Source organism: Eublepharis macularius, chromosome 11 (genome assembly GCF_028583425.1).
Source record: "Eublepharis macularius isolate TG4126 chromosome 11, MPM_Emac_v1.0, whole genome shotgun sequence".
Lineage (NCBI taxonomy): Eukaryota > Metazoa > Chordata > Lepidosauria > Squamata > Eublepharidae > Eublepharis > Eublepharis macularius.
In genome coordinates, this window is record NC_072800.1 from 10,441,091 (window position 1) to 10,461,410 (window position 20,320).

General features: G+C 43.6%; 1 protein-coding gene across 1 annotated transcript in view; it reads left to right on the top strand.

Moving 5' to 3' along the window:
* EPB41L4B (erythrocyte membrane protein band 4.1 like 4B) overlaps positions 1 to 19,354 on the top strand; it is a 193,043-nt gene extending 173,689 nt beyond the window's left edge. The window contains exons 24-26 of the mRNA XM_054991038.1: positions 9,243 to 9,311; positions 16,455 to 16,612; positions 18,005 to 19,354. Coding sequence (XP_054847013.1) covers positions 9,243 to 9,311; positions 16,455 to 16,612; positions 18,005 to 18,074 — 297 coding nt within the window. The 3' untranslated portion in view covers positions 18,075 to 19,354. The remainder of the gene's footprint in view (positions 1 to 9,242; positions 9,312 to 16,454; positions 16,613 to 18,004) is intronic.
* The last annotated feature ends 966 nt before the right edge of the window (positions 19,355 to 20,320 follow it).

Consider the following 20,320-nt stretch of genomic DNA (forward strand, 5'->3'; position numbering starts at 1 on the left):
TGGGGGAGTCTACTCAGTCTTCTTCACAGTCCTTAAAAAGAATGGGGACTGGAAGGTGTTATTAGACCTCAGCTTTTATAATAAGTTTATCAAGTTGCGTCACTTCTGAATAGAGACTGCACACAGTCGCAGAGGCCATTCAGAAGAATACATGACATCTACAGAACTCACAGAAGCATACCTCCATGCACCGATTCTGACAGCCCATCAACAATACTTAAGATTTTATGTGAAAATAAAATCAGTTGGCAGTTCTGAGCCATCCCTTTCGGCCTGTCCACCACACTAAGAGTGTTCACAAAGCTCCTGATCAACCCCATCATGCATCTTAGAGAGAGGTATTCATGTTCACTTGTAGCTTGACGATCTCCTGATCAGATCAACTTCAAAAGAAAAATCTCACCATGACACTCTGTTCACCATTCAGTTTCTACAAGCTGGAAAACCTGGGTATGATCATCAAAAGAAAAGGTCAGGAAGACAAAACAGCTGGCTGAGACTGTCATCAGAGTGAAAATACCTTCTCACGACACTACCCAAACTGATCGGTTTGCTAGTGGCCAGTGACAAGGCCCCTTGGGGTCGTCTACATGTAAGACCGCTTCAGACCTTTCTCAGATCTTATTAACAACAAATCATGGAGAAGACAGATCTTCCTATTCAGGTACCACTTCAGATCAAAAGATTCATGACCCCTTGAGAAAAACATATATTTACAGATGCAAGCATCACAGGTTAGGCATGTCTTCCTATCAGTGTTTTGAAAATGTGAGTGATTTGTCTGGGCTTGTTACAGTTCAGAGATCAGATAGTGAACTCACACATCCTGATCTGTATGGACAAGATCGCAGACAAGACATATGTAAACAAGCAGGGGGGAACCAAGACCTCGAGGCGGCACAAGGAGGTGACAAGGATACTTACCTGGGAGGAAGGTCACCTAGCCTCAATCAGAACTGAACGCTTCAAAGGCATATCCAGTGTCCAGGCAGACTGGCTGAGCAGGTGGACCATTCAACAAGGGGAATAGTCCCTTAAGAAAGATCACATCTAATGGATAACATCGCACTTCGCAACCTCTCTCATGGACCTGTTTGCATCCCAACACAACCATCAACTACCAAGGTACATGACAAGGTTTGTTCCACCCACAAGCAGATGCCCTGACATCGCAGTGGCCATTAGGCCTCCTCTACACATTACCACGCTTACCAGTAATACCCCAACTCCTGAGAAGGATAAAGGAACAGGGAGCGAAGTGCTAGTGATTGCCTCTTGGTGGCCCCGCAGACTGTGCTTTTCCACACTCCAACAGATGGTGATATCCCCACCCCTCATCCTACCGACCTCTCTGGTCATGTTACAACAGGGAATGATTTAGACTCACTCTGCTTAACTGTGTGGAAATAGAAAGGGAAATCTTCCTAAGGGGGGATATTCTGGAGAGGTGGCTGACTCTCTCCTAGCATCCAGAGAACAGTTCAGTGGGACAGGAGGAAAGCTCTGGACATTTTACACAGCCCTGACCAAACATCCATTTGAACTGGTCAAGGATGTTCCCCTGAGAAGGCTGAGAATGAAGACCATCTTCCTTATTGTGGTCACATCTGCCAGAAGGATCTCAGACCTAAGCGCTCCGTCAGTCAGACCTGAACTCTGTATCTTTCACAACGATAAGGTGATACTTCATACTGTCCCCACCTTTCTTCAAAAAGTCTATTCCAAATTCCATAGGTTGCAAGAGATAAGGCTACCATATTTCTACCTGTACCCTAAAAATACTAGGGAGAGGCTCTCACACAACCTAGACGTCAGAAGGAAGTTCAAGGCCTATCTGCCCCAAACAGTGCAAATCAGAAAGTTGGACTTACTGTTCATCAATGTATCTCCTCTCAATTTGGGGAAGAAAGTGCCTTCAACAGCTGTAGGTGCCAGTAGCAAAACATACACTATCAAAGCTCACAAAACTCTCATCATAGAGGTTCCTAATGGAATAACAGCTGTGAGGAGCGCTGCTACCAATGCAGCATTACAGAGGAACACTTCTGTAAAAGAAGCCTGCAAGCCAGCAACGTGGTCGTCGATCTCAACCTTGGTAAGATGCTACAAATTAAATCTATATGATTCAGCGGACACTACCTGCAGTAGAAAAGTACTGCAGCACATGATCTCAGATGAAGACCACATCCCACCCAGAAAGGGGAAACTGCTTTGGGAGCACCCAAGATGTCCTCCGCCTCAGAGGGAGAACGTATGTTTGGATACTTACCGTGAAGTGTCCTTCTCCTCTGAGGAAAGGAGGACATCTTGCCCTCCCCGGGTCTTCGTCCTCCTCTACCCTGCTGCCTCATTCTTCTACCTCCTCTGGGTTATGCTTTATTTACAGTACATGTTAATGCAACAGGTGTTTTTTCTCTCAGTATTGACAGTTGCTGAATGATAAATTCAATGTTACTGCTTTGTGGAGTCACCTGAACTGAAGAGAGGGTGTCCCACATGCCAGAGAGGAAGAGGAAGAAAATTAGTTCCTGCCTCCCCGATTGGACGGTGGGAATCACCCAAGATGTCCTCCTTCACGGTAAGTATCCAAAGGTCTGTTCTGTTCCAGCCATTTGTAGCAGGGGTGGGAGGGAACTGCAGGAACTAAACCAGCTGTGTCCTCCAATGGTGAGGCGTATGGGCCTACCATTCAAAATCCCTGGCATCTTCTACCAGGGTTGCATGCACACACTGTTGAATATTGCACTATTCTCTGGCAATCACTTGCAACTGAATTTTCCTGTGTGGAGAGCTGCAAATGGTTGGTATGGTGCAGCGATAGTGCAGTAGCCACCCATCTGTGAATACAACCCTGAGCTTCCACCAGATTCTCACAGGAGTGGACTGGGACCTCAAGCCACCCTAGAGCACCTAGATTGAGTACAGTGGTGGCTGTGCTCACATCTGGGGGGTGGTGACAATTGCAGTGGGCTTGAGCACACATCCATTGCACTCATCACTGTGGTCAGAATCCAAGCTGAGTGGACTCTGGAGTTTTGCCAGCACCACAGGGGTCGGTTGGCACCCTCCCCTCCGGTCAACTGAGGCAGTGTCCAACCAGGAACGTTCCTGGAAAGTTCAAGGGACAGCCTGCCTCATAAACTCTTGGCTTCTTTGGAACCCAGCTTGAAAATCGCTGCGCTGTGCAATAATAGCAAGAGCGGGTGACGGCCCGTCCAAGTATTTAAGGTATTTCTTGTGCTCAACCTGAGGACAGCTGATCTCTGTGTTTTTTTTAATTATCAAACAACCATCGAGGCCAAATAACCATCAAGAATATTGGCAATAAAAGGCATATTGGGTAGGTAGCTCATTTCTGCTGAAGAGCTCTCCTTGCCTTGCCTTTAAGTATGCTCTCTGAAGGAGAATGGAGGGACAGGAGACTCTTTTTTAGCAGCAGCTTTTCCTGGTATCTGTTTAATAATGGATCAAATGGTGACTGATAATGCAGCAGCACATAAAAGCAAACACATCAAATGAAAGGCTGTCTTCCTAGCACTTCTTTGCACCCAAGAAGAAAAAAGAAAGAGTTTTTTCTCCCAGAGCAAGGTAGAGTTCTTAGCTGAATTGTAAGTTTAGCTGTGGACAAACTAATTAACTCCCTTTCTAATTTAGCAGACATTTCCCCTTATCTAAGCATCCCATATCACACATTTATCAAGTATAGAATTCAAGGTAAATGGCTCATCCCATGTGCAATACAGACAGGCAGAACTTTTATATTGCCTGGTATGAATTTAAGCACAATGCTTGGAAACCATTCTCAAATTCAGCTGAAGGTCTTTCAGCTGAATGATGAGATAAAATCTTATAATATAACCCTTCGGGAGGGACCAGTGTTCCTTCGACTATTGAACAGACTTCTTATAAGCCAGGAAAATTAAAAGGAGCAGGACGTCATTTGATCAGATAATAAAGTGGGCGATGCATATGAATTGCACCTCCCCCAGTCAAATCCAGGCAAGCCATGCACAGGGAGAAGGGAAAACTCTCAGGCGTGCGTAAAAATATGACTTGGTAAATCAAGCAAAAGTCAGCTTTAGAAGCTGAGAGTGCTAAAGAAGCACAGATTGTGGAGAGCAGCTGAGAGTCAATCACAGGCTAAAGGGGGTGGGGTGAGGGAATTGCCCTGCTCAGGTCCACAGAATCCCAGAGAGGGGGGGGAATTTGAGGGCTCCCCCCTCCCCCCGAAAGTACCCCTTTCTCTGATTACCTGCAAGCTTCCAGCACATACGAATAACTTTTTCATTTTACATAGTGGACTAGATGACATGAGCAAGAAAGGGGTCAAGCAACTATGGCAACTTAATTGATCAGTCAGAGTTTTTGCTGATTTCTGAGTTCAGCAGATTACCCAATGTGATAGAGATTATTAAATTTAGAAGATAAAAAGAGGTTGAAATGGCAATATAATCTGGCACATGAAAACTGAAAACATTGTAAACTTATCTGAATTTATCCATAGTAATCAATGAATTGAAAATGTCCTAAAAGATGTCTTAAAGGAATCTGAGTCTCTAGCGTAGCTGCCTACAAAGTTCTGTATCTGATAGGGTCTTTGAATGTTTGTCTGGGAAGCTAACAGCAGTGTAACAATATTATTTAGGGTTTTCATGCTGCAAAGCAACATTGTAACTGGTACACCAATAAATAGCTCCTCCACAGGCATTGCAAAAGATTAACTAAATTGTTTAAATCAGTTTGGGGTTTAATCTCACCTAATCTCATTACGACACTATTTAAATACTTCATTTGATCCGCTTAATCCTATCTTGTTAGAAGCACTCTTCTGTCAGTTGAAACTACAGACATCCAGCAATCTATGTTGGAGACAGAAATTTGGATGAGCACCCTACGTATCTCCATCTGGAGAGGTTTTCTCCATTTATTTCATTCTGATCTGCACATATTCTGGATGTGTATATGTGGATAATTCTAGATGGGACGTTATGCTGGTCTGTTACAGCATGACCAAACAGGTGTCCAGTGTCTCCTGAAAGGTTTAATGCTGCAATAAATGGTGTTAATCTTTCAGATGGCACGGGGCTCTTATTTGATGATGGTGGTGGTGGCTGTGATGATGATGACGACGACGACGACGATGTGTGGTTATATACCGCTCTCCTGGACAGATTAGTACCCCATTGAGAGTGGTGAACAAAGTCAATGTTGTTATCCCCACAATACAGCTGGAGCGCTGGGGCTAAGAGGAGAGGCTTACCAAAGGGCACTTACTGAATTCGTGGTGGTAGTGGGAGTCGAGCCAGCAGAGTGCTGATTTTCTGCCCAACCACTTATCCACTATGCTACAACAGCCCTTCATATTTGGTATATGCAGGTAGGGTCCCTCCACTGACATGAATGTGGACCACTTTTCTTTATGTTTTTAGAGGTGCTCATTAATCCAGTTACTGGAACAATGCTGGTTCAGCTGAAATTGTTCCGCTTGGAATGGAAATATACGAAATTTGTGCTCAACTGTTTCATTTTAAGTGGTCAGCCTGTAAACAAGATTTTCAAGTTGTGTACGTACAAGGCCATAAAACTATTAAAGCTTTAAACTAATTTGCGATGACTCCAGATGACCCCAATGACTTGTTCCAACAAGCATATGCATGCATAATTTTGAGTTTCAGCAGATCCATTCAGTTCAGTTAGTGCTGTTCGTATCTGTAGCTTTCATCTTGGTCTAAGGACATGTAAAATGTATTTCATGCTGGGACCCCTGAGAGCACTGGGGTGTTGTAACAGTAAAAGCGTCCCTTAAATACAATTATTTTTAGTGGACCCAAGGATATATATTTTACAGTGAAAATCCACATCCTTTGGTGTAGGTTCCTGCTTTTTAGACATGCTGATAATTTTGATTTCATTTCTGTTTCTGCCAACATTCAACCAGTGTATTTTTTAGGGCTTTGGACATTCACCACCTTTTATGGGAATATCAGCATTCAAGTGTAAATGTCAGCATTCTGAACATTTAGTAGTTCTCTCCGAGTACACAGTTTTGGAATTGCTACTTCTAGGTTTCAACACTAACAATTCCCAGTATGGCTTAACTCGCTGTGGTAGTTTTATAGTAAAGAGTCCAGTAGCACCTTTAAGACTAACCAACTTTATTTTAGCATAAGCTTTTGAGAACCACAGCTCTCTTCATCAGAAGCATCATATTGTAGCATAAGCTTTTGAGAACCACAGCTCTCTTCGTCAGATGCATCATATTGTAGCACAAGCGTTCGCGAACCACAGCTCTCTGACGATGCATCTGAAGAAGAGAGCTGTGGCTCTTGAAAGCTTATGCTACAATACAGTTGGTTAGTCTTAAAGGTGCTACTGGACTCTTTACTATTTAAATTTACTATTTTGCTACTACTGACTAACACGGCTAACTCCTCTGGATCTGGGGTGGTTTTGAATCTCGATTCACAAGAAACATTGCCTTGTCCTGTAAGCATGACTGAGATGTCAAAACGCATTCACTGTTTAAGTGCATTTGAGCTGAACTAGAGGTATTATTTCAACAATGGTCAAACCTCACAGTCTTTCCACCCATTCTTTCAAATGAGGAGCGGAAGATTTTTTCCAATATTTTGCAAAAAGCAAAGCAACACCCCCCCACACCACCCCAAAACAAAAAGACTGCTGCTGTAATGGTGTTCAAAACAAATTCATGCAGTCTTTTTGGTATTGTTACAATACAGTCCACTAAGCTAAATTCTGGATTTAAGAGGAATTACAGTCTCAGTAGGATTGTCATAATAATTCAAATCTACTTTACAGGGTTGTTATGATGAGTGCAACAAGGTAATGTATGTGAAGCATTTCAAGTAGTCTAAAAATATTTAATATTTATCATCGTCGTCACCACCATCGTAGGTTCTTTCCCCCTTCCGGTCTCTCAGAGCTTGCCGAGCCTCCTCCCTCTTTACCCACCATCACTTTAAGTCAGAGTCTAACGATCACAGCTAGTGGAAGGCTCTTATGTGATCTGGTCCTAGGCTCTGGCAGGGAGATCCTGCATGGAACCAGGGCCATGCGGTTGAGGGCCAGGACTTGCTCTTGCTTATCTTTAATTTCCCTTCCCCTCCGTCCACAGACCCTCATGTCCATCATTACGGGCTTGTGCATCCATGGAGTCTCTGTGTGCTGCTCACCCACTGAACTCAAGATTGAAACAGGGTTGGGGCAGGAAGGAAGACAAAATTTAGAGGGGGCCGTCAGAGAGCTCAGCAGAATCTGAGAAATACGGCCTGACATTCTAACAGGCTCCACGTTTTTATGCAACAATGGCAAATGAACGTATGTTGCCCACAGTAGTATATCGGGTGTGTACAAAAGAGGGTGGCACTGGAACCTTGTGTAGTTCCAGTCCGCTCAGAGTGCCCAGCAGTGCAGAAGGGAGTTTAAAGACACAGCTGGCGTTCACACATAATGCACACTATTAGAAAACGGAGGTAAAAAGTGTGTTAATGCTAGAAGCATAATTATTACAAACTGCGGAGCTACCCTCAGGCATTTGGACAGCATGTGTCAGATGAAGCTAGGCTCCAATAAGAGGGTGTCAGCTGCATCGGAGCTTGGCACTCTTTAGGCGGGCCCTATGTATTTGTCTTACGAAGATCGACTGTGGTGGCGTCAGGGGTCCCCTCCTTCCACAACCTGTGTTGTATTGCAGAACTGAACTTTCCCACTTTCAATCAGGGGTGATCAGCAAAAACCTCTCCCTTCTGTTAGCTCTCCCATTGGTAGTAAACAAATGTCAGACATGTCATGCATAATTAAGCCTTGTTATGACTTGGCACCTTTGAAGAGCAATGCCACTATTTTCACAGCATTAACGAATTCCTCCAACCAATTCTTTAAATTCAGCCTTAAGATTTTGGGTGCATCATCAGTTTTACGGGGTATCTGAAGAGCTGCTAGCTTAAAATTTAATTCTGGACCCATTCTGGACTACATCTTGGTTATTTAGGATTGTGTTAAGTTACTGCTGGTGCAGTCTTCCCCTGTTTCCTTTGCCCAGAACCAGGGCTTTTTTTTCAGGGGGAACGTGGGGGAACGGAGTTCCGGAACCTCTTGAAAATGGTCACATGGCTGGTGGCCCCACCCCCTGATCTCCAGACAGAGGGGAGTTGAGATTGGCCTTTGCGCTGCCAAGCGCAAGATCAGGGGGCAGAGCCACCGGCCATGTGACCATTTTCTCCGAGGGCAACCCACTGAGAGCCTTGCTACAAGTGACATTTTACACGTGAAGGATAAAGGATCATTTTCGCAAGTCTTTCTGGGAACTGAAGTTCCTCTCCCCCACCCCTTTTCCTTCTGTTCTTTCCCCTCGCTGCCTGAAGAGAGAGAGAGAGCCTATGGCAACATCAGCTTTTGCAAATCGTCTTTCGGGGGAGGGGGATGCTCCGGAGAAAGCTGAGAAAGTTGCAGCTGCCTGCCCCAAAGATCATTGAGAGCGGGCTTGTGACTGGAGGAACGATTTGCAAAAGTTGCTGTTGCCGCAGGCTTTCTCTGTCTCTTCAGGCAGCGAGGGGAAGGAACAGAAGGAAAAGGGGTGGGGGAGAGGAACTTCAGTTCCCAGAAAGACTTGCGAAAATGATCCTTAATCCTTCACGTGTAAAATGTCACTTGTAGCAAGGCTCTGAGTTCCTCCACCTCTTTTCCCAGAAAAAAAGCCCTGCCTAGAACCAAAGTGGAATACAGGACTTGGTTATTGCTCCTTATCTAGCAGCTACCCACTGTGCTTGAATGTGTTGATGAGGGGACTGCTTTTCTTTGAGTATTTCTGCCATGCCTTCTATACTATTTCTGTTTAAAGAGAAAATATAGGTGGGTTATATAGGGTGTGGCTAGTTTAGTTGACATATCCATTAGATAATGTAATCTAAATTATTCTTCCAGCGCACACTTTGGTCAAAGCAAACTGGAGAATTGTCTCTAACAGACCATTGTGGACTTATGCACTATACAGTCAGTTCAATATTGATTTCACAAATGAAAGCAATGCTGCTGTTCCTTCTGTTAACCCTTGACTTTCATCATTAGCTTCTGCATGTCTGTTTAGGTATATTAATTTGAGTGCTGTGAATCCATTCTGCTGTTGCTGGACACGATGCTGACATTTGCAGTGCTTTGCTTCATATTATTTTTTGTCTGTGTATGTTCTGAAAGTAACACCTTTTTCTTTATCTTCTTTAAAGATAAAGACATTCCCTGCTGCTTCATCTAATCCTTTTTTCGATCCTTTTCCAACACTACCACAGTTTTCTGTAAGTAGAAAATGCAACTGAAAACACTGCATTTCACAAAATGCTTGGAAATCCAGTTTATTAAAACAAAAACCAACAATGTCTACTGACCAATCAGTACAGCTCAGCTGTATTAAAAATGACAGGTAAAATTCAACAAAGAGTGAAGAGCAAGATTCAGTGTCCAGTGATACCTTAGAGACCAACTAGATTTCCAGATTGTGAGTTTTTGAAAGTCAAAGTTTCCTCTGTCAGTCGAAGAATTAAGGATATCACACTGCACTTTCTCCTCTGCACAGGCTAGACGTTGTGCAGGACTGGGCATACAAAACAGGCTACACTGTGGGCTTGTTGATTAGATCCATACGTTTAGTTAATAAAGCGTAATACCCAAACCTAGTCATTCATGCATTGTTAGGAAAGCTGGTTTAACAAGGAAGTACAGAGCTTCGGGATCATCAATTTAACAACAGCTGGTTTTTTTAATTATTAAGAGTTTTAAGTAATTAAAAACAAACCTTAAAAACTACAATTACACACAAACTAATAAACCAAACAGTAACAAAAACAGCTAATCAACATGCAAAAACATACATAATACAGAAAAAAAGAAAAAAACAATCTAAAAAGCTTTCCAATTTTCTTCAAAACAAATATTCATATGTTGTCCAATCTACCAGGGCCGGATCTACGGTTGCCAGTGCCCAGGGCAACCGTAGTCAGGCTCTACGCGTGCGCGCATACCACGCGCACACTCCTGGCGCTGCATGATGACGTCGCTCCCGTGACGTCATCATGCTGGGGCGCTCCCCCCGCCCCTGCAGCAAGCCGGCTGTCCCGGCGTGCCACGGAGCTGGCAGCAGCGCGAGTGGCTTGGATGCTGCCCGCGCCGTTCAGGGACAGCCAGCTTGCCGCGCGCCCCGTGTCCTGGGGAAAGGCGAACAGCGCGGGCAGCCTCCGAGCCACTCACGCTGACTTTTGCCTTTCCCCAGGACAAGGGGCAGCCAGCTTGCCGCGCGCCCCTTGTCCTGGGGAAAGGCGAATGGTGCGGGCAGCAGGGATCCCCCCCTCACCACCTGCTAGCTGATAGTTTAAAGGGACCTGCCGCTTGCAAGCGGGCCCGCAGGGCAAGGTTAGTGTGGGGCTGGGGCTGGGCCATTTAAACTGCCTGGGGAAATGGCCATTTGAATTGTCCCTTTAGGACCCAAACGAACCAGTAGACCAGTTCATGGAAGTTTGTGGAAATGAGCTTGTGGAACCACTGGTTCACAAACTACGAACTGGCCTGGTTCGTGCGTTTTTTTGGGTCATAATTCGATTCGTGTCCATCTCTAGCCCTGACCTGGTTAGCCCAGGTGAGCCTTATCTTGTCAGATCTCAGAAGCTAAGCTGGGTTGGCCTTGGTTAGTAATTGGATGGGAGACCTCCAGCAAAGACCAGGGTTGCAGAGGCAGGCAATGGCAAACCACCTCTGTTAGTTTCTTGCCTTGAAAACCCCACCAGGGGTCACCATAAGTCAACTATGACTTGATGGCAATCTCCACCACCAACTAGGATGGGAGATGCAGCCCCAAGTCTTTATTTAGATGCTACCTTCCCGGAGACCTGCTCAATGTAGTTCACAGTCAGTGCTTTTAAGGATTCTGGCCATTTCAAAGCAAAAATAGTCCAGGTGAAGGAGGAGTACCAGACAGTTTAGAGTACCCCCAAATAGAGGGGTGAGTAATTTACAGGTGCACACCTCCAAATTGTTCCACACAGCATGAAGAAGAGAAAAGCAACAGCTCTTAACTGTTGAGGTTCAAAGTGAAGCAACCCAGACTCAGCTGTGTCAGGCTATTTAGCCTCTCCGTGTGCAATTCCTCAGTTCCTTAGTTGCTCAGTAAAAGCAAATGTCATAGTTCAATGCCAGCCAAGGTAGGGGATTCTATTCAGGGCAAAATTAATATCAAGTAGCACATAAAGACCAACACCATTTTCCAGAGTATAAGCCTTCATGAGTCAAAATTCACTTTGTCAGCTGTAACAAGATTTCACTCAGAAAAGCTAATACTCAAAAATGTTACTGATTTCAAAGTTTCTACTGGAGTCTAATTTTGTTCTGTTACTACAGACTAACATGACTAACCACTGTAAACTATCTTCAAGGAAGGTTAAGATGGAGGACAGGAGAATGATGTAAACCACTTTGGGGGCGCAGTGCGAAGAAGGTGGGGTACAAATGAAGTAAAATAAAATAAAAGAGTTGTCTCTCCTCCCAAAACAGCCTGTTGAGGACTAGGCGGGGGGGGGGGGACAGCCAGCAGGGGACACCACCTAGCATCCTGGAGGATGGGAGGCAAACATCCCTTCCCCCAGTTTCCATTCCCCCAAAGAGAGAAGAGCAAGAAGTTGACACAAGTGCTATATTGTTCAGGTCTCAGCTTAGAAGAAAAGCTTTTTGCTCACCCAGGCCCAAACCTTGACAATGTCTACTATGCAGTGATTGCAGAATGCAAGGGTTCTTAACATTGGTTGGGGGTCATCCACCTCTTCGAGAATCTGATGAAAGTGATGCCCCACTTCCCAGAAAAATGTATGCAAACACACATACAAAATTTTAAATATTGTTTATTTTAATTAATGGCCTCTTACTATAAATCCAAATTGTGCAAATAAAACAATATGATACAAAAGCATGTATTGTGCATAGCCAAAGGCCATTACAAACAAATGCAGAGAACATAAAAAAAACTTTAATTCAGGTCACAAATAAGCTTCAGTGAGAAGGCTGCTGCTGTTTGGCTTGAATAAGAAGTTGAAATTGTGGCGTGCTCTTTGGCAGAGCAACACACACATCTTTGAAAGCCAATCAATTTTGACTTTTCATTTTGATAGTGACAAGTACTGAAAATCCTGACTCCCAAAGGAATGTAGTAGCAAAAGGAATCCGAGCTCCCACAGCACACTTTGCCAGACAAGGGGAGATGAGTCAAGGAACACCAGTGTTCTCCAAGACTCTTCGAGTTGAATTCACGTTGTATCATTTCCTTTGTCTTCAAGTCAATGAAGTCATGTTTGACGAGGTCTGTCTCGGCAAGGAAAGGATTACGTATCTAAGATTCAGTTCTAAGGACGTCTCAACAGACGTAACCTTCAAAAGAGTTCTGCCGTTTCCAGGTGCCTGCAGATTTCTGCCTGCAGAGAAGTTGACAGGGATTTGTCACTCATCATGACTCCAGCCTGCAGAAGCTCCTCCAGCATTGCACAGTTAACCGCCTCCAATCTCCTCTTCCGGAGTGGCAGCTTGGCCAGAAAAGCGCATAGTTTTCAGCAGCATCCATAATGTGGGTCCTCGAATCGAAAGATTTATTTCATTCATACGGCCAAAAATATCCACCAAGTAAGACAAGCCTTGAAGTAGGTTTTCCCTTTCGGTCAAAAAAGTGAAATTTAATAGTTTCAAGACTTGTTCTCTGGAAAGTCAGTGAACTTCCGTCTAGTAGAGAAGAACTTCATATTCTGTTCCTATTTCTTGACAAAACCTATTAAAAAGGTGGTGTGAGTCAAGGCCTGGCTTTGATGAAGCCGACACTTTTTACAGCAGTCGACAAGACTTCTTGCACGACTGATGGCAGAGTCGTCGATGCCAGTGCAGGCCAATGTACCACAATACTGTCTGGTGCTTTTTTCTTCACCAAAGCAGCAAAATCATAACGGCAGGGTCCTTTTTCTTTAATTCCTATCAATGGAGAACTATTCTAGACATCATAACGGGGAGAGATGATGGTTTTTTGTTACCTGATCGTAGAACTCTGTGCCACCCTACACTTTTTTTAATAACATACATTTTCATAATTTTTTTTCCACAAAGACAAATGTTCAAAATGACAGGAAGATCCCCAACTTAGAATGGCATTTAACAAAGCAAAGCCCTGTGCAAATGCTATAAAGAGGTTCTATAATAAGGGAGGAAGTACATTCCTGGAGCTGTGCGGGCTTTTAACTTGAAAGTGGTTCCCCTAATTCTCTATGGTTCAGTTATTTGAAGTCGCATCCAAAAATATTGATCAGCCCCTTGCTCATTTTCTAAGAAAACTGTTGGATGTATCCTGTTAAGACTCAAATGCTGCATTGCAGATGGAATTCAGCCGGAAGCAAGGGTGTGGCTCTTTGCTCTCAAATTGAGAATAAAGTTTTTTTTTTGCTGAGGATAACCTATTGGCTGCCTTGAAATGGGATACTTTCGAATCGATTTGGATGAAAACTTTGGATAAGAAACTGCCACTAGTTGGTATAATGACTAATCTTATCTCTGAGATGGGTAAATCAAAAGCTCTCTCTTTGATTAAAAAACACATTCTAGAAATCGACCACAGAAGTTTGACATGTAGAGCTTGTCATGACTGTTCCACCCTGTCCCTTGGCATTACTCCTCCGAAATCTTTACCTCCCTATATGTATTATTTGACCGTTCCACGCAATTGTAGGGCTTTTTATTTGGGAGATAGAATATTACACCTATGGCTTTAGAAGGAAATTTTTTGAATAGGCCTTATTCTGATGGAATCTGCCTTTGTGGTCTTAATAGGCTTGACTCATCTTTACACGCCCTGCATGAATGCCGTTGGTATGACGATATCAGGGACTATTATATTAAGCCACTTATTACAGATCAATCACCCCCTACACCTTGGAAACACTTTTTTATCTGCTTAGAGATAATGATCCTTAGATTACTTTGGCAGTAGCAAAATTTATTTCAGTCCTTCTATTCCTTGAGTACAAAAAACCATGAACAAGAACTTTCTGCTGCTCAAGATTTGTTAACCAATGAACTTCTAAGGGAATGAAAGGAAAGGAAAGGAATGACAGGAAGAAAATTGAAGAAAAAACATCTTGTGTGTGTGTGTGTGTGTCCGGTTCACGGAGTCCCTGAAGCTCCTCCATGGACCGCAGGTTAAGAACCCCACACATAATGGTTTCAGACTATTGAGGTCCAGGACCAGGTGAGCAAGAAGCTTCTTAACTCACTTCGGGAATCAGTCGTCTCACACTGTTGAACAAAAGGGGGAAGGGAACTAACCCAATCCCACCTCCTCCTCCTCTGATTTTTTGCTTGCGTTCCCTCTAATAGCAAAGTTAATAGTCATGCGCCTGCCATGACACCTGTGAAATAAAGCCCCCCATGGATAAGTTAAGGGTTTCTGCAAGTTCAGAGGTTTTCCCTGGCAAGCAGAAAAAATGTTAAAAGACACCCCACTGCGTGAACACGCACACAAATAGCCAGATGAGGGCTAGGCATTTTCACCATACACACAAACACACTCCTGATGGAATGCAATTTTGAGAGCCGTTGAATATCGGTTAAATCTAAAGGGAAACAGATTGGAGGCCTGTTCAAGACTCCTGAAAGGTTAAAGGAGAGATTTGAGCCCGGACAACATTTCTCAACCGTGTGTTCCCCAATTCCAGACCAGCCTCCAGCTTGGTACTAGTTATTGTAAATTACAGTGTGTTTTGCCAATCAGTGTAGCAATAAATCATTGGTGCCAAAGCTGCTATTTGGGGAGTGCCCAGAGGGGTGCATGAAAACCATACGTTCCACTGTCGTCATAAATACCCGATAAATATTCAAAGCCATTGTTTCCTGTTTTGCAGCTGCCAGAGAATCTTTTTTTCTTTTTGCATTCCGGCCAGAATTCTCTCCATTGCCTTCCCTTAGAATGGGATGGAGAGAATGGCCGATTCCAGACGGCCCCCTGCCTCGTGAAACGTCGCGCATCGTCGCGCGTCGTTGCGCAGAAAACACGAAATATCGCGTTTTCTCGCGCAAGTTTTGCGCGACGTCGCGCAAAACTCGCGCGAGAAAACGCGATATTTCGCGTTTTCTGCGCGACGACGCGCGACGACGCGCGACGTTTCGCGAGGCAGGGGGCCGTCTGGAATCGGCCAATGTTTCCACAGTGATGCTTTCATTGCCCAACAGCATTCTACTTATTTATATTTAATTTATATTCCGCCCTCCCCACATCAGCAGGCTCAGGGCGGATCACAACCAAGTTTAAAAACATATTTCATCATATATACAATTTAAAATCATAAACCTTCCCAATACATAGATTAAAATACATGTAAACATATTCACACAAACACACACACACATATGTGTGTATGTGTGTCTGTAAACACAGCAGCACATAATCCAGACGACCCCCTATTTAGCCATCTCTGATCCAAGCTCTATTTGCGCTCAGTTACGTGTGCATAGTTGGGGCAGGATGCGGGTAGGTAAATACAGGCAGATGATGCGCATCTCGATGTACCCGTGCCCTGCCTATGCTGCATTGTATCCAGTGGGACATTACTTTCCGTGAGGTGGCGCACCCAAATGTGCATCCCCGCTGGCATCCCGCCCGGGTCCTCAACTGCGCCTGACACGAGGGAACCCTCTCCCGGCCCCCTCGGCATCAGGGACGTGTTCTGCCGCCTTCTCCCAGCCTCCACCCACCCCCTTGCATAAAGTGTTTTGTGGGGAAGTGAATGTTCATAAAATACTCCCTCCCCGTTTCGGCTGAACAATTGTTTTTGCAGTCTTTCACGGTGAGCATAACCTATTTCAATGCTTCTTTGTTTAAATTTTAAGTGTTGTATTTTTTGGCTTGTGCAGGAAAGCCCACAAGCCTTTGTAGCTCTTTGTTTTACTTCTGTAACCCTCTCATTTATCAAAAAATAAATTTTTCTCTGTATGTGGAAAAGTTTGTTTTAAATCAAGCTTCCATTATATATGTTTAGGTTAGAAATGTTTAGAACAGGGGTTATAAATTTTAAAAATGTGTTTTTATCCTACCCTTCTTTCAAAGAACTCAAAGCAGTGCATATGGTTCCACCCTTCTGCAATTTATCTACACAACAAGCCTGTGAGGTAGCTTAGACAGATAGCAAATTACTGGCCCAAAGTCAGGATTTGAACCTGGGCCTCCCTCGTCCTAAATATTTGCTGAAATATGTGCCTTTCCCTCTTCTCTGCAATTATGATGACCTTTTATTTTTGGTTCTTGATTTCAGCATCTTGCAGTTCCCTTTGTTTAGGAAGGACATTGCTGATAGGGAATGTGAGTGTGAAAATGGGACTAGAGTAAGCAGCAGCATTTTATCAACTTTCTCTTTTACTTTCATTTTAAGGCAGAGTTTCTGGACAGTAAACTACAATGCTGCATGGTACAGTCATCTCCAAAGATGTTATCACCGGCACTTGCACCAAGGTCTCTGGTAGAGACTGTTCCAACTCCAACAGTGCAGACCATCTATTCATCGCACAAACCTATTTCTCTGGCAGACAGGTAATGTGTAATCCTTCCACAGAAATATTATGGGTCAGATCCTGTTTTGTCAGTGGAGGCACTTGCCTCCAGCAGAGGCAGTCTAATGGTGACATATGGCACTCTTCCAAAGGGAAGGCTCCTTTTGCCAGAAGGGAATACTGCACCAGTGGAATGGATCTGTGGGATCCAGTCCTGTATGCCTTACTTTCAATTAGTGTGTATCCTGGAGGCAGCAAAAACAAGCTGAGAACCAGGTAGGGAGCATGGGAGACTTAAAGAAGGAAATAGTGGCTTGCTTCCAAAAATGCCTAGGTCTCAGACGTCGCCCACAATCGCAACATAACTTTTGCTAAGACACAACTGTGATTGCCATATTGAAGTGGTTGGACTGGAAGACACAAGTCAAGGGTCCCTTCTGTGTCAATGAAAGTCTTGTAGCTTCCGCACAAAATGTATTTATTGTGTCAATAGCCACCAAGCTGGCTGCTTTTGTTACTCAGTCCTACTTTTCTCCTGACAAATTTAACGCTAACACAGAACTAAGCTAAAATAGACGAATTACACAAGAAGGAGCACGTGAAGGGAGTCACAATGTTAGCCGGGAAGCAGAGTTTTAAAAGAGAGAGAAGATTTTGTCAATTTCCCCTCTCTACAGAGCCAGAGAGATTGCTGTTCAGAAGGTTTGTTTATTTCCTCTTGGCCTCTTAGAAGGGGAGGTGAAACTGACAGAGCCTTCAGGAGGCAAAGAGGAAATTAACAAATCCTCTGAGCAGCATCTCCCTGGCTCTGTAGAGAGGGGAAATTGACAAAGCCTTCCGATCTCTTCTAAAACTCAGCTAGCTCAAAACTCAAAAAACTCAGCTGGCTAACATTGCGACTCCCTTCACGTGCTCCTCCTCGTGTAATTCGTCTCTTGTAGCTTGGCTCAAAGAGTGAGGCTAAATAAATTCATTTTCTAAAATGGTCTCAAAACATTGTGCTTTCATTGTCCCAGGCACAGTGACTTGGGATTTCCTTGGCCCTCTTCCCTGAAAATATATTTATCGAGGCTCATTTATTAGGGTAGATTTATGAAAATATTTCATTATTGCATCTCAAAATGTCCTTTGATCTACCCGTGATTTGAGCTGTGGCTTTACCAGAATACAGTATTATTTCCCATGGTGAAGAATTTTTTCTGCTCATAGAGCTTTGGGATGTTTTGATACACTGTTTGTGTTTTAGACTGGCTGCTTCTCAGCTATCTGCTAGTGATTTCAAATGGAATACATCTCTGGCAGAGATTTGGTTGAACTTGCTTCCCCCCCCCCTAAATTCAAACGTCAGCCAGATTTGTTTCTCATAACCAGCAGGGTGTGAAATGTTATTCCCATAATGGTGTGTGTGTGTGTGTGTTCATTAATCCCACAGTGCTGAGACTCTAAGGCGTGAACTTGAACGAGAAAAGATGATGAAAAGACTGTTGATGACAGAATTATGAAAATTCGCACTTCCCGTCTCACGCAGAGAATGGATTGGGGCCTTTCCTGTGCCTTCTGTCTGTTTACATTCCTTTGCTTCTGTGTACACAACATAATCCATTGTAACAATGTTCCAATCTTTCTGGAGTCATCAGACATATAAAACCAAATCTAGGTTTCACAAACTTGGAGGACTTCCTTTGTACATTTGATATTATGACCAGGGTCTTAAGAACCATGGAACTAGTCTCCTGAGCCTAGATGGGCTTTTTTCTCCCACCCCCCTGCCGCCACTGCCCCACGTTGCACGGCAAACTGCTTTTGAAGCTTGGGTCATGGCATGGGAGCTGGCTCTTCGAGGGAAAAGGGGGCCAGCAATTTTAGTGGACTAGCCTAAGTCCATGCATTGGATGAAACAGCTCTGTGAGTTGGACCCAGACTAAAAGTCTCCCTACACAAGACATCTTACACGGGGACGCTCAAGTGACTTACTTTCTGTGTGGTCTTGTATTCAAGTGTACTCTGTCTCCCTAGCAGTGCATGTGTGTCCACAATGGGAGAACAAGTGTAAGATCTTTCTCCTGAGTGTCCTCATGTAAGAGGTCTTGTGTAGAGAGACCCTTAAGTTTTCCACTAACAGAATTAGAGGTATAGTTTCTGACAATTCCTCCTTCCTGCTGTGGAACCCTGATTTGCCCCCGTGGCCTTCCTGAAGGTGTGTATCCCCTAGAAACGGCATTCCAGGGAGATTAATGAGCTACAGTGCAAGGGGGAGGCAGGGATCTCCTGTTTCATTGATAGAAATGCCTTCCATTCATGGAAAATTTAGTCTAAATGCAACCCATAGGAACCTGGCCTATGATTCCTTCTGTCCTTTATTTGTCCCAAATAGGTAGGCTTTTATATGAATAGAAAAAGAAGTTGAGGTGAAGTTTTAATACATCTGTGATAAAAAAGGACCAACATGGGGTATATATTGATTTCTACTCAGAAATACTGTTTTGTATATATGTGAATAACTGCACAGAGATATATGTTATGCAGAATATTTTGATAGAAACACATACAAACATCATTTTTGTAGAACTGAAAATTGCACCAAGTTACTGCTGTTTGTTAAAAAAATCACTGTTGTTTGTTAAAGAATTGTTTTTAAGTGGGAAAAAATAATTATTATATCTTACCCCAGGACTGTTAGTCTCCACAGAAAAATCAAACGCTGTCTTTTTTAGAATTGCTAACTTCTATTAACACACAAGGAGGAAATGCTCAAACTCATCTACAGCCTTTGGGGCATAGAAACGCTGTTTTTGTTTTTACGTTTATATTAAAATACATATTCATTTACTCAGATGTGTTAGCTATTTGTCCCTATTTTATCACGCCAATAAAACTGAAAATTGGACTATTTTTTAAAAAAACTTGTAATCCAGCAAAAGGGTCTGCATGCACATTTACTTTTAATATGTTAGTAATCCTACTGGAAAACTAAACTTGAAATTTCACATGTTTACAAGATAAAAGCCTGTGTGTAAGAGGTTATAGCCGGTTTGGAGACCTTAACAAACTTACAGTGCAATCCTAAGAAGAGTTACTCCAGTCTAAGGCCATTGAAATCAATGAGCTTAGACTGGTGTAACTCTGCTTAGGATTGCACTGTTAAATAAACTTAAAACATGAGGCTTTTTAAAAAATTGTCCTTCAAATTTTATGTGATGCCTAACAATACTTCCATTTTGAAACACTGAACAGAAATTTGCTTGCCTCTCCCGTTGGAACAGGTGTAGCTTCAGGCCCTCCTTTGAGGAAGTTGCTCCTGTGGCAACAGCGAGTCCTGTACCTGAGGCAGGGCTTTTTTTCAGCTGGAACGCGGTGGAATGGATTTCCGCAACCTCTTGAAAATGGTCACATGGCTGCTGGCCCCACCCCCTGATCTCCAGACAGAGGGGGGTTTAGACTGCCCTCCACACCAGCAATCTACACTCCCCTCTATCTGGAGATCAGGGGGCGGGGCCACCAGCCACGTGACCATTTTCTCCAAGGGCAACCCACTGAGTTCCACCACCTCTTTTCCCAGAAAAAAAGCCCTGCTCTGAGGTAACACACAGACCACAAAGAAAAACTATATTTCTGTCTTCACTCGATAACAATACTTCGTCTTGGCATTCTTAAAATTAAAAAAATAAATTTCTCTAAATGGTGGAGAGATTTGTCAGGGCTCTGTGACTGATAGAAAGAGAAGACATCATGCAAGAAGCATAGAGGA